This window comes from Saimiri boliviensis, chromosome 5 (genome assembly GCF_048565385.1).
Source record: "Saimiri boliviensis isolate mSaiBol1 chromosome 5, mSaiBol1.pri, whole genome shotgun sequence".
Taxonomy (NCBI): domain Eukaryota; kingdom Metazoa; phylum Chordata; class Mammalia; order Primates; family Cebidae; genus Saimiri; species Saimiri boliviensis.
This window is the reverse complement of record NC_133453.1, coordinates 73,674,219-73,690,409: the sequence shown is the minus strand read 5'-3', so window position 1 is coordinate 73,690,409 and position 16,191 is coordinate 73,674,219. Positions and strand designations below refer to the sequence as shown.

General features: G+C 34.5%; 1 protein-coding gene across 7 annotated transcripts in view; it reads right to left on the bottom strand.

The window, feature by feature from the left end:
- Positions 1-16,191, bottom strand: part of SCN1A (sodium voltage-gated channel alpha subunit 1) — a 131,648-nt gene that overhangs the window by 75,915 nt on the left and 39,542 nt on the right. For all 7 annotated transcript variants that reach the window (XM_074399550.1, XM_074399553.1, XM_074399551.1 and 4 more), the window contains exon 2: positions 2,088-2,400. In XM_074399550.1, coding sequence (XP_074255651.1) covers positions 2,088-2,351 — 264 coding nt within the window. In that variant the 5' untranslated portion in view covers positions 2,352-2,400. The remainder of the gene's footprint in view (positions 1-2,087; positions 2,401-16,191) is intronic.

The following is a 16,191-nucleotide window of genomic DNA, read 5'->3' as shown; positions in this document are numbered from 1 at the left end:
AAAAAAAGATTGATTGGATGTTCTGGTTTTCAGATGAAGAATGTTTACCTTTGTCAGCATGCATTAGTTTGGTCTTTCTCAAAACATTCATTCATTGTTCTACACATAAGCACACAGCATAAAAGCAGAGATACTAAATTTCTTCCCTGTTTGATTAAGGGATAGATGCTGGGTGGCTTTAACCATATTTAGTTGCTGTTTGCTACTAAAAAGGTGAGGACCTGGTGTCTGGGGGTGGAAAAAGGCCTGTTGAGGATGGAGCCCACTAACGCATCCCAAGAACAGCCTCTGAATAGACTGGAAGTATCTTGGCTAAAAGTACAGTAAGATACTCTATGCTATGAATGAATTTCTGCCTGGAACAAATCAGAGTCTTTGCTTCAGTACTAGTCATTTTAAATTAGTTAAAATGTTTAAACAGCTGGATTATGCGCATTTTTACTTTTCTTATACAAACAAAGTCCTCATAGTTTGCTTAATTTTGGCTTTGAATTTTTATATATATTAATTTCCAAAAAACTGATTTAATAATAAAGTGCGACTCTTCTCATAACTTAAATGGCAGTTATGAGCTTAATAATCTCTTCCCAACTAAGATTTGACAATATGGTATTCAAAAGTAAAATTAGAAGAAAAATGAAATACATGGAACAGGATCCAAGCCTTCCTCTACTGTAAAATGAATAGACTAGTTTTTTAAAAAGGGAAAATATGTTATGCGTAAACTGACTATATCCTGAATAGTTACAAAAAATCTGAACTTAAGGCTAGTCATCCTTCTGTGAGGCTGTTGTCTCTGAAACTATAGTTGCCAATCAGAAGTGATTTATAAAACTGCCTCAAATCCGCATATTATAAATGCCAAACTGTTGCCTGCATTTGACAAGGACTAAATTTATACAGAACTGGGCCAGAAACAAAGAGAGTCCCTAAAAGTCTAGGGTGTATTTTTAACATTTATGTCCAACAAAAATTTTATTTTTGCCCTACCTTTCCACTAAGATTCACAAATGCATTGTGTCAGGTGAAAAAGCAAATGTTACAAATCACCTAAAGTCATACATTTAGTTTAAAATCAACAAAATAATCTTTTAAAAAAAATTTTTAGGCTTTTTTTTTTTGGTTTGGTGAAAAGACGGTCAAAATGAAAAATTGGATGCTTAATATAAGGTATTCGTTCCTAACATGGATACCAAAAAAAGCACGCATTCAAATATTGTTTATAGATTCTTTAGATTATGACATATTTGTTAATCTTACCAATATTAACACATTAATACCGAAAGATTAAATAACTTGTAAAATTCTAGTTTATGTAAAAATGTTATTTTACAGGTTAAAAAAATGTCTTCAGGGAATTACTTGATTTATTGTTTATAACGTGACATAGAAATTGCAAACCCCGTGGCATCAAATTTTGTTTCACAAAAAATTAGTACTAATATTTTCTATAGCCTTTATAACTAATATGATTTTGAGATTTCCAAGTATTTCCAAGTAAAGAAAGTCCAGAAAATTGCATAGTAAATCTAATCTCTGGAGAGAATGTGCCAATTTGTTAAATTAGCTGCCTATAATTTACTTTTTTTTTTTAGATAGGTTCTCTCTCTGTAGCCAGGCTGGAGTGCAGTGGCATAATCTTGGCTCACTGCAACCTCCTCCTCCTGGATTCAAGCAACTCCCCTACCTCAGTGTCCCAAGTAGCTGGGACTACAGGCATGCACCACCATGCCCGGCTAATATTTTGTATTTTAGTAAAAACGGGGTTTCACCATGTTGCCCAGGATGGTCTCGATTTCCTGACATCATGATCCACCACCTCCGCTTCCCAAAGTGCTGGGATTACAGGCGTTCGCCACTGCGCCCGGCCTCTTTTTATTTGTCATCGTGCATTTGGAACAGTTGCATATGCTATGATATAATCAATTCATTTTTCATGTATATGTATAAACCTCACACAAATGTGTTTCATTTCTTAAACAGTATACTTAAGATTTTGTGCTAATTTGGCATGTGTTGGTGCTACAGCAGTCCAAAGAATGCAGCAGGCAATTAGCAGCAAAATATGCTTGATAAAAAACACTCACTTTCTTATTGATATAGTAGGGATCCAGGTCCTCCAGGGGCTCTGACACCATCTCTGGAGGAATGTCTCCATAAATAAATGGAAGGTTCTTTCCAGCTTCCAAGTCACTATTTGGCTTTGGGCCATTTTCATCATCATCTTTTTTGTCTGGTTTGGGATTCTTAGCCTTTTCTTCTGCAATGCGTCTTTCAATAGCCGCAAGAGATTCTCTGGTGAAGAAGTTGAAGCTGTCAGGTCCTGGTGGTACAAGCACTGTTTGCTCCATCTTGTCATCCTGCACATTTTAATTACCATTTACTCTGCATATGAAATTCCTAAAATAAAAGGAATACAGATATTTTAAAGAGAAGATTAAGAGATATTGATATAAATAAATTCTTGTCATGAAACATGAGGTAGAGGATTTAAATTTTTGTTTTCTGCTTAAATTGAAAGATAATTTCTAAAAAAAAATGTTTAACAAAACCAGCTTCCATGCTGAATTTTGTTGAGCATCCCACATTTATTAATTCTTGCACTATTCTGATCCAGGAACTGGGCCATGGGTTTGAAAGGTGGTTCAAATATGGCCTTAACCAAAGTAGATTAGGCTAATTACCATTTTTTTACCAATGAGCTATTCAGTCTGTGACACCCCTAGAAGATGAAGACTGTGTCTATAAAGACAAAGGAAAGCTCATTCAACAAGGATAAAGTGAAAATAAATTGTCTCTGAGCAGGCTTAAAATCTTATCCTCTAGGCTTGACAAGTGATTACTGGCCAAGATGGTAAGGACAGTTTGCAATGACCAATCAGTTAGTTATTGCTGTCCTGACTGGGCTTTAAACTCTTCTAAGATTTGAGACATCTGGAACTATGTCCTGCTCACTTCATTTGCCATGTGTGATTGGCTTACTTGAACACAAAGGAAAAGACAGTCTGCAGTTGGACAAATGCCATTTTTGTGAGTAAGGAGAGAAAAACTAGTCTGGAAAGAAATTACTAGATTGAGGTGGGGGTGGAAGAAAATAACTATAGGTGCAGGAGAGACAGCAGGATTCTCCTATTTCGAGAAAAATGATCAGAAAGAAGACAGGGTGCCATAAACTTAATAGAAACTAAACTGTTTTTCTTCACTGAAGCAATAATGAAATTCTTGCTGATTCTATAGTCCTATACTGCTAACCCTATTATGAAGGCCTGAGGCAAAACCCTCAGCTCCATACAGCAGAGTCAGACCTGATCTGATGCCAGATGCCAAGTCCCAAATGTATTGTTTTAAGGCATATTTAATAGGAACTCACATTTTACAGATCTTACCCAGCCAAAACATCCCGGAGCCTAAGCTACTGCTTGGGCATGAATTTTATTTGGAGACTGCATTAACTCATTAAGGTCAGCAAGCTATGGTACAGTTAATTACAGCTTTGGTGTATGTGAACTGCAATAATAAAATCACAGGCATAATTATTTTGTAAGGAATCCTACAGGGACCTCAAATTTCAAGGAGGTTCTTATGGCTGTGAAAACCATGTTTTTCAGAATGGCTAATCAAAAGAAGGGAGGATTCAGGTTTAAATTTGTACCCTTAGTCTATTAAGTGAAGTTTTCAGAGGTTCTTACAACTTAACCCACAGTTACTTAGGACCTGGAAGGATAGGTTGCCTGTAAATCAATGAAAACTGAATATTCTGTCTACAAACTCTGGTTCCCCTATAAGTCACCAGGAATATACTAACATTTATTTTTTTGCAAATAAAAGTTTAGGGATAACAAATTAGTACCTTTCTCAAAAAGAAAATAAAATATTTTGTTAAATATGTGTGTGTGTGTGTGTGTGTGTGTGTATATATATAGTTTTTTAAATTTTTAAATAGCTTTTTTATAGAAAAAATATGTAAATGATATAAATGCAAGCATTTAAAAGAAAATGTGGTATAATGTCTCCTTTTTACCTCGTTTCCCCAGGCTCAATTCCCCTTCTTAGAGGCTACCACTGCTACCTATCTCCCATATAATTTTTCCAGGTATGTAATAGGTAGATGCTAGAACATGACTGTATGTGTACGTATTCTACTTTAAAATGTGTATACAAACAGAATCTTATTATACAAACTGTTTTATACCAGCATTTTTTACTTAAAACATATATTAGAGCTCGTTCATCTTAATTTTTATAGATTTGACTCATACCTATTACTGGCTACTTGGTTTTCCATTGCATGTTGTATGCCATAATTTATTTAACCAATTCTCTGAATGTGAGTATTTGGATTGTTTCACCAATTCCCTAAATGTGAGTATTTGAATTGTTTCCAAGCTAATAAATAAAGTTACAATTAGTACATTTTTACACACATACTTTCAAATAATTGTGGATATATTTATAAAATTAATTTTTAAAGTTAGACTTGGCTTTGCAAAGAATGAATCTTTAATTATGATAGTTAATGCAAAACTACTCTCTATGGAGTTTACATGAACTTATTCTCCTGACAGCAATATAACAGAGTGCCTATTTATTCTCATCAATACAATGTGTGATCATATTTTTGATATTTCTAATCTGACAGGGACAAAGATGAGAACATACTGCAGTTTTAATTTGCATTTGTCTTACTATGAGAAAAGTGAAACATATTTTTCATATACTTAAGAATTATTTTTAATTTTCTTTCCTACAACTGTCTATTTAAAAAACAGCCCACTTTTCATTTTTTTCAATCTATAGTATCTTTTAAGACAAAATATTAACCACTTGATTTTTTTGATGTGAGATCTTTTAAAAATACATGTTTTTTGACTTTATGGTGCTTTGTGCTACAGATTTTAAAAAATTTAATTAAAAATGTTAACATTTTCATGTGATTATCTAATTCTTCTTTGGCTTCTGGATAATGCTTAGAGAGGCATCCAGAGGGATGGGCAGTAAGGGGTAGGAGAAAGAATATGAAATACATACATTCATACACATGCATCTATGTCACCTTTTCTTTTTTTAAAAATTTTATTGCATTTTAGGTTTTGGGGTACATGTGAATAACATGCAAGATTGTTGCATAGGTACACACGTGGCGGTGTGATTTGCTGCCTTCTTCCCCATCACCTATATCTGGCATTTCTCCCCATGCCATCTCTCCCCAACTCCCCATTCCCCACTGTCCCTCCCCTATTTCCCCCCAACAGACCCCAGTGTGTAGTGCTTTCCTCCCTGTGTCCGTGTGTTCTCATTGTTGAACAACCGCCTATGAGTGAGAACATGAGGTGTTTGATTTTCTGCTCTTGTGTCAGTTTGCTGAGAATGATGGTTTTCAGGTTCATCCATGTCCCTACAAAGGACACAAACTCATCGTTTTTTATGGCTGCATAGAATTCCATGGTGTATATGTGCCACATTTTCCCTGTCCAGTCTATCATCGATGGGCATTTGGGTTGGTTTCAGGTCTTTGCTATTGTAAACAGTGTTGCAAGGAACATTCGTGTGCACGTGTCCTTATAGTAGAACGATTTATACTCCTTTGGATATATACCCAGTAATGGGATTGCTGGGTCAAATGGAATTTCTACTTCTAGGTCCTTGAAATAGAAATCACCACACTGTCTTCCACAGTGGTTGAACTAATTTACACTCCCACCAACAGTGTAAAAGTGTTCCTATTTCTCCACATCTTCTCCAGCATCTGTTGTCTCTGGATTTTTTTTTTTATTATTATTGCATTTTAGGTTTTGGGGTACATGTGATGAACATGCAAGATTGTTGCATAGGTACCCACATGGCAGTGTGGTTTGCTGCCTTCCGTCCCCTCACCTGTATCTGTCATTTCTCCCCATGCTATCTCTTCCCACCTCCCCACACCCCCGCCCCTCCCCCATTTCCCCCCAACAGACCCCAGTGTGTAGTGCTCCCCTCCCTGTGTCCATGTGTTCTCATTGTTCAACACCCGCCTATGAGTGAGAATATACGGTGTTTGATTTTCTGCTCTTGTGTCAGTTTGCTGAGAATGATGGTTTCCAGGTTCATCCATGTCCCTACAAAGGACGTGAACTCATCATTTTTGATGGCTGTGTAATATTCCATGGTGTATATGTACCACATTTTTACTATCCAATCTATCATTGTTGGGCATTTGGGTTGGTTCCAGGTCTTTGCTATTGTAAACAGTGCTGCAATGAACATTCGTGTGCACGTGTCCTTGTAGTAGAATGATTTATAATCCTTTGGATATATACCCAGTAATGGGATTGCTGGGTCAAATGGGATTTCTATTTTTAGGTCCTTGAGGATATGAACAGATACTTTACAAAAGAAGACATACAGGAGGCCAACAAACATATGAAAAAATGCTCATCATCACTGGTCATCAGAGAAATGCAAATCAAAACCACATTGAGATACCATCTCACACCAGTAAGAATGGCGATCATTAAAAAATCGGGAAACAACAGATGCTGGAGAGGATGTGGAGAAATAGGAACACTTTTAATAGGAACACTTTTACACTGTTGGTGGGAATGTAAATTAATTCAACCATTGTGGAAGACAGTGTCTCTGGATTTTTTAATGATCGCCATTCTAACTGGCCTGAGATGGTATCTCAACGTAGTTTTGATTTGCATTTCTCTGATGACCAGTGATGTTGAGCATTTTTTCATATGTTTGTTGGCTTCATGTATGTCTTCTTTAGTAAAGTATTTGTTCATATCCTTTGCCCACTTTTGAACGGGCTTGTTTGTTTTTTCTTGTAAAGCTGTTTTAGTTCTTTGTAAATTCTGGATATCAGCCCTTTGTCAGATGGGTAAAATGTGAAAATTTTTTTCCCATTCTGTTGGTTGCTGATTCACTCTAATGACTGTTTCTTTTGCCGTGCAGAAGCTGTGGAGTTTGATTAGGTCCCATTTGTCTATTTTTGCTTTTGTTGCCAATGCTTTTGGTGTTTTGGTCATGAAGTCATTGCCTATGACTATGTCCTGAATGGTTTTGCCTAGATTTTCTTTTAGGGTGTTTATAGTGGCCTTCTCTTCTTGTATTTTTAGTATTTTGACGGTTTAGTGTTATAAATTAAAGTATTTTATTTATTTGGAATTTATTTTCTATGTGGAGTGAGGTAGGGATAAAAAAATAACTAAATAAATGCCAAGATAGTCCACGTGTTTGGGTAAGAGTATTCAATATATCAAAGACACTAGTTCTTCCCAACTTGAACTAAAGATTTATTTCAGTCTCTGTCAAAATCCCAGCAGTTAATTTGTGGATATTGATGAACTGATTTTAAATTTTATTTTGAAAGGCAAAAAAAAACCAAAAGAGCCAACACAATGTTGAAGAAGAACAAAGTCGGAGGACTAACACTAACCCAACTTTAAGACTTACTATAAAGCTGCAGTAATCAATACAGTATGGTATTGACAAAAGAATAGATAAATGGATCAATGGAACAGGATAGAGAGTGTAGAAGAAGACCCACATAATTACAGCCAACTGATCTTTGATAAAGAAGCAAGGTAGTAAAATGAAGAAAAGATAGCCTTTTCAACAAGTATTGCTGGAATAACTAGACATCCAAATGCAAAAAAGTAAACCTAGAAATACAGACCTTACAACTTTCACAAAAATTAACTCAAAATGGATCACAAACCTAAATGTAAAATGCAGAACTAAAAAACTCCTAGAAGGTATTATTGGAGAAAATCTAGTTGAGTCTAAATTTGTTGATAACTTTTTACTTCTCTGTTTCCCTGGGAACTGCCTCATCTTCACATTTGAGTTCTGGAATATTTCTGGTGATAATCTCGGTGCTGTATTTCTGTTTCTAGTTTTCCAGGAATGGTGGTGAGGAGGAGTTGTGCCAGCTTGCAACTTCCTTGCCATTTTGGAATCAGAACTCAGGTGATGACTTTTTAGATATAACACCAAAGGTATGATGAGAAAAAATGAATTGACAAACTAGACATCATTAAAATGAAAAACTTTTGCTCTGTGAAAGACACTTTCAAGAGAATGAGAAGGCAAGCCACATACTGTGAAAAAAATATTTGCAAAAGATATGTCTGATAAAAGACTGTTATCTCAAACATACAACAAATTCTTAAAACTCAACAACAAGAAAATGAACAATCTGAATAAAAAATGGGCCAAAGATCTGAACAGACACTTCACCAAAGAAGATGCACAGAGGGCAAATAAGCATATGAGAAGATGCCCCATATCATATGTCACAAGTGAAATGCAAATTAAAACCATTAGATACCACTACACACCCATTGGGATGGTCAACGTCCAGAACTCTGACAACATTAAATACTGATGGGGATATGGAGCAATAGAAGCTCACATCATTGCTAGTGGGTAGGCAAAATGGCACGGCAACTTGGAAGACATTTTAGCAGTTTCTTAAAAACCAAACATATTCTTACCATATGATTCAGCAATTGCATACCTAAGTATTTAACCCAAAGGAGTTGAAAACTTACGTCCACACAAAATCTTGCACACGGATGTATACAGCAGCTTTATTCATAATTGCACAAACCTGGAAGCAACCAAGATTTCCTTCAGTAGGTGAATGAATAAATAACCTGTGATACATCTAGACAATGGAATATTGCTCAGCATTAAAATAAATGAGATATTGAGCCATGAAAAGATATAGAGAAGCTTTAAATACATATTACTAATTGAAAGAAGCAATCTATAATGGACATATGGCATGATTCCAACTATATGACATTCTGGAAAAGACAAAACTATGGAGACAATAAAAAGATCAGTGATTGCCAGGGCAGTGATAATACTTTGCATCACACTATAATAGTGGAAACATGTCATTATACATTTGTCTGACCAATGTACAATACCAAGATCGAATTCTAATGTAAACTATGGACTTTGGGTGATTATGATACAGCAATGTGAGTTCATCAATTGTAACTATATACAATATCTAAATACTTTCCTTAAAATAGCTCTTGCATTAATGAGGACTTTGAGTCTAATGTATATAACAATCATGTATGTTAAAATATACCTATATGCAGTATAGGTATATTTAAACTGCATTTTATTTATTAATTTAGGAAAAAATAATTTTCTCCGAAGTAATTTTCTTTCATTGTATTTTTTCTCTTCTAAATAGATTATTATTATTATTATTATTTTTTTTTGAGACGGAGTTTCGCTCTTGTTACCCAGGCTGGAGTGCAATGGCACGATCTCGGCTCACCGCAACCTCCGCCTTCTGGGCTCAGGCAATTCTCCTGCCTAAGCCTCCTGAGTAGCTGGGATTACAGGCACGCGCCACCATGCCCAGCTAATTTTTTGTATTTTTAGTAGAGACGGGGTTTCACCATGTTGACCAGGTTGGTCTCGATCTCTCGACCTTGTGATCCACCCGCCTCGGCCTCCCAAAGTGCTGGGATTACAGGCTTGAGCCACCGCGCCCGGCCTCTAAATAGATTATTTTTACAGCAGTACATATGTGCTACTCTGATGCAGAATACTGACAGTGGGGGAGGCTCTGTATGTGTAGAGGAAAGGGAAACTCTGTATTTTTGGCTTAATTTTACTGTGAACCTAAAACTACTGCAAAACTAGTCTACTTTCAGGAGAAAAAATACAATGAAAGAAATGTTCCTAAATACAATGCAAGCATTTTTTAAAAGCTTTGAATAAACCAAAAAATAAATATAAATTGATGGAAAGGTATATCCTATTATTAGGTAGGAATGCAATATCATAAAGATATTGATTCCCTAAATTAATAAATTAAATTCACTTTTGAAAAACAATCACAAAATTCATATGACTAGAGAAATCTATTTGAAACTTCATATGGAAAAATAAGCAAATAAGAATAACCAGAAAAGTCTTAAAATGAATTTTGGTTTCAAGGTCCTCACTGATGCAAGAGCTATTTAAAAGAGCGTGTTTAAAATTTCCTAATGATAGATTTTCCTTCTAATTTTTAAATTTGTGTTCAGTTTTATTACATTATGATCTGATAAGGTAGTTTGTACCATTTAATTTTTTTGGTATTTGTTGTGATTTCTTTCTATCCTAATAGAGATTATTTTTAATGACTTTTCTAAGAACATTAAAAAGAAACGTATTCTTTGTTTTAAAGCAGTAGAGTTCAGTGTATCTCAATTGTACTGATATTATATCTTGTCTTATGTAGACCTCCTATGTCTGTATATGTATTTATTCTACTTGATTGTTCCCAGTTGAGAGAGGTCAATTAATGTCTATTTTTAATTTGTTTTTATTTATTGCGGTTTCTGTCATTTTTGTTCTATGAATTCCAATGCCGTATTATTTGATGTGTAGATAGCACTTATGTTATCTTTGGATCCTTGGAGTGAATTGAACCCCATACTTCTTTAAATGGCCTTTGTTTATCTCACTACAGTTTCTTCCCTTTAAAGAAAACGTTGTCTCATAGCATGCAATGACTTTAATTTCTATTTATTAGCATTTATCTAGTGTGCCTTTTTCTATCAGTTTGATTTCCTCCTTTTCATTTTATTGTTTTAGCACTTTCCTTAATCTGTATATGTTTAGATATTGTATATAGGTATATTTTAATATAGGTGATAATTATGATAATCACCATATTTCAAAGAGAGTGCCACATTTGATGTTATTGTTTATGAAGTTGTGTGAATGGGCAGTAACAGTTACTAAAAGGCTTCTAATTCTCCAGAAATACTGTATTTGAGAAAAGCTCTCCAAAGAAAATCTCCCTAGTCACTGGCTATTGTTTACTAGAGAAATAAACAACCAAGAAAGTAGAAGAATTCTACTCTGACAAATATGATCAGTTCACATGTATTATGTATAATTATAAATTAGTGTAGATACAGGACTTATATTCATGTATGAGCAATATAACCCATATTATAATGAGATTATACTGATAATAGAAAAAGCACTTTTTTAACTCTAAGTAGATTTTGTGTTCAAATGCTACCTGAAAATAAACTATGTTATAGTAATTATAAGACTAAAACCCATTAAAATCCCAAAAGATTAATTATGAAATACCCAGAAAAGTCAAGTGTCATTCAATATTAATATTTTTCAGTAATAGTATGAAAAATGTTCTAAATTACATTTGAAATCTGTACTTATTTTATTAAAAATACAGAAATAAATCATAAATTTTTCACTTACAAAGGAGATTTCACCCTTTATTCTAAAAATTTGTAACTAAAGACATAATTGTCCTAATTTATGAAAACACATGTCACTAGATATGGGGTGGTAACCTCATATAATCTGCAGTTTTGGCTTACAGTTTTCTCTACATAAAAACCAGCATTTAAATATTTGATTACATAGAGGAGACCTTGCTCCTTTCAAAAGACAATGAAACTTTCCTAACAAGTGAAGACTTCAAAGAAAGAGGCCTTTTCAAGATGATTATGGTTATGCATTCAGACAAAATGAAATTAAAAAGAGAACTAAGTAACCATAGCTAAGATTAAAACATAGCAAAGTTTATGTTAGCAAACATCAAATCTGAAAGAATTAAAATAAATGCTGGGAGTAAGTAGAGTAGTGGGCACTAGAAAACTGGAAGAAGAATGATTCTTTGGAGGACAAGCAAAACACACTAAAAGTGGAATTCAATTAGATAAGAAACCCTAAAGAAGACAGGAAAAAAAAGAATCCAAAAGAAAATTAAATGGAAGTGATTGGTCATGGGAAAAAGAAAAGATCGTAAAAAAATGAAGTGGAAATTTTGAGTGAAAAGAAATAGTAAAGTAATAGCAATAACATGATCAATATCAAATAATGTGGACAAAAGAATAAAGAGGAAAAAATTTGTTAGGATGTGGAAATAATAAGTAAATGAATAATATAATCTTTTATCTAACTTAAAGAAAAAGAGGAAGGTAAATCTGTACTGTTATAATTATAGATTAGGAACACTGTACATCCTTGGAGGACTTTACAAGATCATAAAGTTAATACTGATATATTCAGTATCATTTCTAAGACTTTACTAATTCATTACTTATAATAAATGTTCTACTACTGGATGAGGTTTTTCCTTCTGGGCATTATATATCTCTCTTTCCTGTAGAAGAGGTTACATGTATTACATTCTGGACTTGAGTAGGCATTTATCACAGCCAAAAGACGTTTACACTTAGGTGACTGAGACTGATAAACCGCATAGATTTGATGACCATCAAAGTCCAGATGGAGGAATTTCATTTAAAGTAACCTTAACCTATGAAGTCTTACAGTTAAACTCTCTGGGGCATCTGCATTTGTCAACTCAAACGGAAATATCTACGCTAGCTCACAATAAAGTATTTTATTTTCTCTGTAGCATTCTGTAAAGGCAACCTTACAAATGCTTTGTACCTGAAAAAACTGGCCTTTCATAAGTTGATCATGCAGCTTCTTCCTTTGGGGAGCAGCTCTGTCTGTGACTACTTGGGCCTCTGTGGGTAGCTCTGTTTGGTTAATGGGCTTTTGGGCTTTCACACAAAGCTATATTCCCCACACAATGTGAGATAAAAAGGGGATCTCTGTCTTAGTTCTCGGATTAATTTTCCTTTCTTCAGAACCTGAGGAAGATGAATGAAATTTAATGTTTCCTTCCCTGAGAGACTCCCAACATCCACAACTTCTCTTTCTGATGCCATTGTGTATTTAAGGGAAGAATACCATAACTGAGGTAATGTCTTGAGACTTTTTGGTTCAATAATGTCCTTACATTTCATGTTATTTTTAAAACCTAAAAGTAACTTCCCTTCCTCACTCCCAAGCCTCTCCTTAAAGCTTGGTGAGACAATTCTCTCATTTTCTCCTCCCAGTTTCCACTACTGTTGTTATGATGTATTAGAATAATTGCTATTATTTTATGCCTTATCTGACTCTAGAAGTGATTCGCAGGGAAAAAAATTACTAACCAATTGATTAGTGAACTGAATATAAAGTGCAGCTTTTATGGGTTATTCACAGACAAGATTATATATAGTCCTTAATATGATAGCTTTTTGTTGTTGATATGGAACAACATTAGTCTTTGATACAGGCTTTTAGGCAGACAAGACCTGGTTTACCTTGACCTCTGAACTTTGGAAAGGCTGAGTAAGTTATTTTAAGAGAATTAGACAAAGCTAAGCAAATCAAAACCAAGAAATAGCAAATGGAGATTAATCTGTTAAAAATAGAGATTAATCTGTTCTTCTCATTTAATAGAAAACAAACTGAATCAAAGAAAAATGGATAATTTCTTTGTTTAGAACTGACGTGCTTCCTACTTTCAAAATAAATATGTGATCTGTCCCAGGTTACACAGCTTATTAATGGTAGGACTGAAATTAGATCTTTTATTTTCTAACTCCAAACTGGTGCCTGCCAAGTCCTAATAGTTATGAAATATGTTTTTAAAGTTAAATAAAATATATGAAAATATAAGTAGCTACATTAAAATAGTATTTATCTACTGTATTTGATCTAGGTCTGTCCAATGAAATTACATTCCTCAGAGAGACCAAAAACAAATACAGTAAATAAAGCATTTTGGCTCTTCAAAATTTTGAAAAATGGGAGACACTAATGAAAAGAAGATAATTGTAGTGTTCAAGTTTAGAATTATGTGATGCAGATTTCAAACAGGCTGCAGTATACCTCCACAGGCAATTTGTGTTTTACTTTTATTACATTTTATATTTTGCTAAACCGGATTATTTCTAGTTACTAACTGAGCAGATGACTTTATATAATTCATCCATAACTCCAAAGTTTGATACAGTTATGCAACACTTGTATATCTTGACCACCTTATAATATATAATCGGATGTGGAGAAAAATCACACATCTGCAATCTGTCTATAAAGTAGTTTAATATCCATACTGAAGAGAAACCAAAAAGACCTGCCAAAACGCTTGCCATCTCCTTGTAAAGAGTTATTACTATTCTGGGGACATAAACCATCTGGGCATGACAATTCGAGAAGGGTTTCAGTTCATTTTGTGGTGTTCTTGCCACCCACTTTACAAAAGAATGTTACTGCCAATAATAATAAAAATAACTAGGTAAAATGTTATTTTTACTGTTGTGATCTCACATAAGTATTTTTTTTTTAGCAGCCAAGAAAGACATTGGTTTTTACATAGAATTCCCAAACCTAGAAAGTATTGTTTTATAAATTTATTTTCTAGAAATAATTTGATTTAGTATAATTATAATTTTAAAAATTATCTCATTTGATTTTTCAATAAGCCAATTTTTAGTATGTTGGGGTTAACTAAAACAACATATTTCATCCGTATGTTTAAAACTTCTACATTTAAAATAACTTTATTATCTACCCTTAATTTTTCATGCCTTATGCAAACTGCAGTTAAAATAAGGTCAGGTATCTAACATACACCTGCATCTACATTTGTGTACTTCAGGGCTGTTTTTCAAGACACTCTAATAATAAACCAAAAAGTAAAATATCACTCAATCTACCAGTGACTCTGTCAACCCGATATCAAAAAACTACTTTCTTCAAATAGAGTGTATCACTTATTACTCTGTTGTACAGATGGCCTATATTCAATTTAGAGGCTAATGTAAAGCTAACACAAAGAGTGTTATTAAAAAAAAACCTTTTATGTTAAACTAAAGTAAAATATTGCATCTAGACATGTTTGGGATCAAGAAATATAGAATAGTTAAATGTCTCAATAAAACTGCACAGTTATTGGGACTCTTTTCCTTTTTTATTGTATTATTATTGAGCAAAATGCCTAGAAAAAATAAAATAGGACATAAATTTATAACCCCATCAGTTGCGGTTAGCTTTAAATATAATCCCAGTTTGGCTATTGAATACCAATTAGAAGTACATGGACTCATTTAAATCAGCTGTCATCTACTTGAACATACTCTTGTAGTCCAAAGCCCACTCTTGCTGGGAGGAAAATTTTCCTACTCAAAAAGAGTTCCAATAAATATCTCTAATATCATTTATTTTTCTTTGCCTTATGATATATATTTTTTAAGAGATGGGTTTGTTGCCCAGGCTGGAGTCAGTGATGCAATCATAGCCTACCACAGCCTCAGGCTCTTGGGCTCGAGTGATCCTAGCTCAAGCTACTACTACAGGTGCACACCACCCCACCAGGCCTGATTAATTTTCTTACTTTTGCAGAGATGGTGGTGGTGGTGGTGGGGTCTCACTGTGTTGCCCAGGCTGTTCTGAAACTCCTGACCTCGCGTGATCCTTCCACCTTAGCCTCCCAAAGCTTTGGGATTACAGTTGTGAGCCACTGTGCCCAGCCTGTGTTAAATTTTGTTTGGCCAAACAGTTCATTGAGTCTGGTCTTTTGGGGAATTATTATTTCCAAAATGTGCCTCTATACTATCAACTCTTCAATTTGTGGCAATTGAACTTCAGCAACAACTCTACCACTGAGCAATATAAGATACATTGTAATGCATTCCTGAATAAAAATATGTTTTAACAGTATGGAGTACTAAAATGTATCTGTTCTAGACTTGGACTGAGAGTCTTGGCCACTGAAAAATTTATTTTGTGGTGGCATAGCTTATTAAAATACACATTTATGTGTGCTTTGCTTATGTTTTTCCCTTTTTCTATTATTTCAAGCAAACTGTGAGGTCTTCATTACCTCAGAAATTCTAGTACACCAGTAAACAGAAGCTGCTTGAAGTCAATGCTTTCTTTTCTCTCAGGAAAAATCTTTGATGCATTGCAAAAATGATGTTATAAGTCTCAGATCAGAAAGACAATTGTATGGGAAAGCTGTGGGACTCTCTAGATGAAGAAGACGATGGCAGAGACCTTGGCAGGTGATAAAATCTCACACAGGGTAGCTGGGAAGCTAGATCCTAGAGAGGGAAGATCCCAGTCTTGCCAAAAACTCATCTGTGCTAGGCATGACAGGGAGACAGCAGAGCTTACAGACTTGAAGGGGTGAAATGGGCACCTCAGTGGCATTTAGTCATGCCATTAGTTCATGCCATTAGTCATGCATTTAGTTCAACCATTTTCGCCTTGTAAGGGAATTGCACATCTCCACCAAATGCCTTGTGACTTACAGGCCCTCTCAGTAGGTGGCATTCCTAGAGTGTAGTTCCTTGCCCCTTTGTC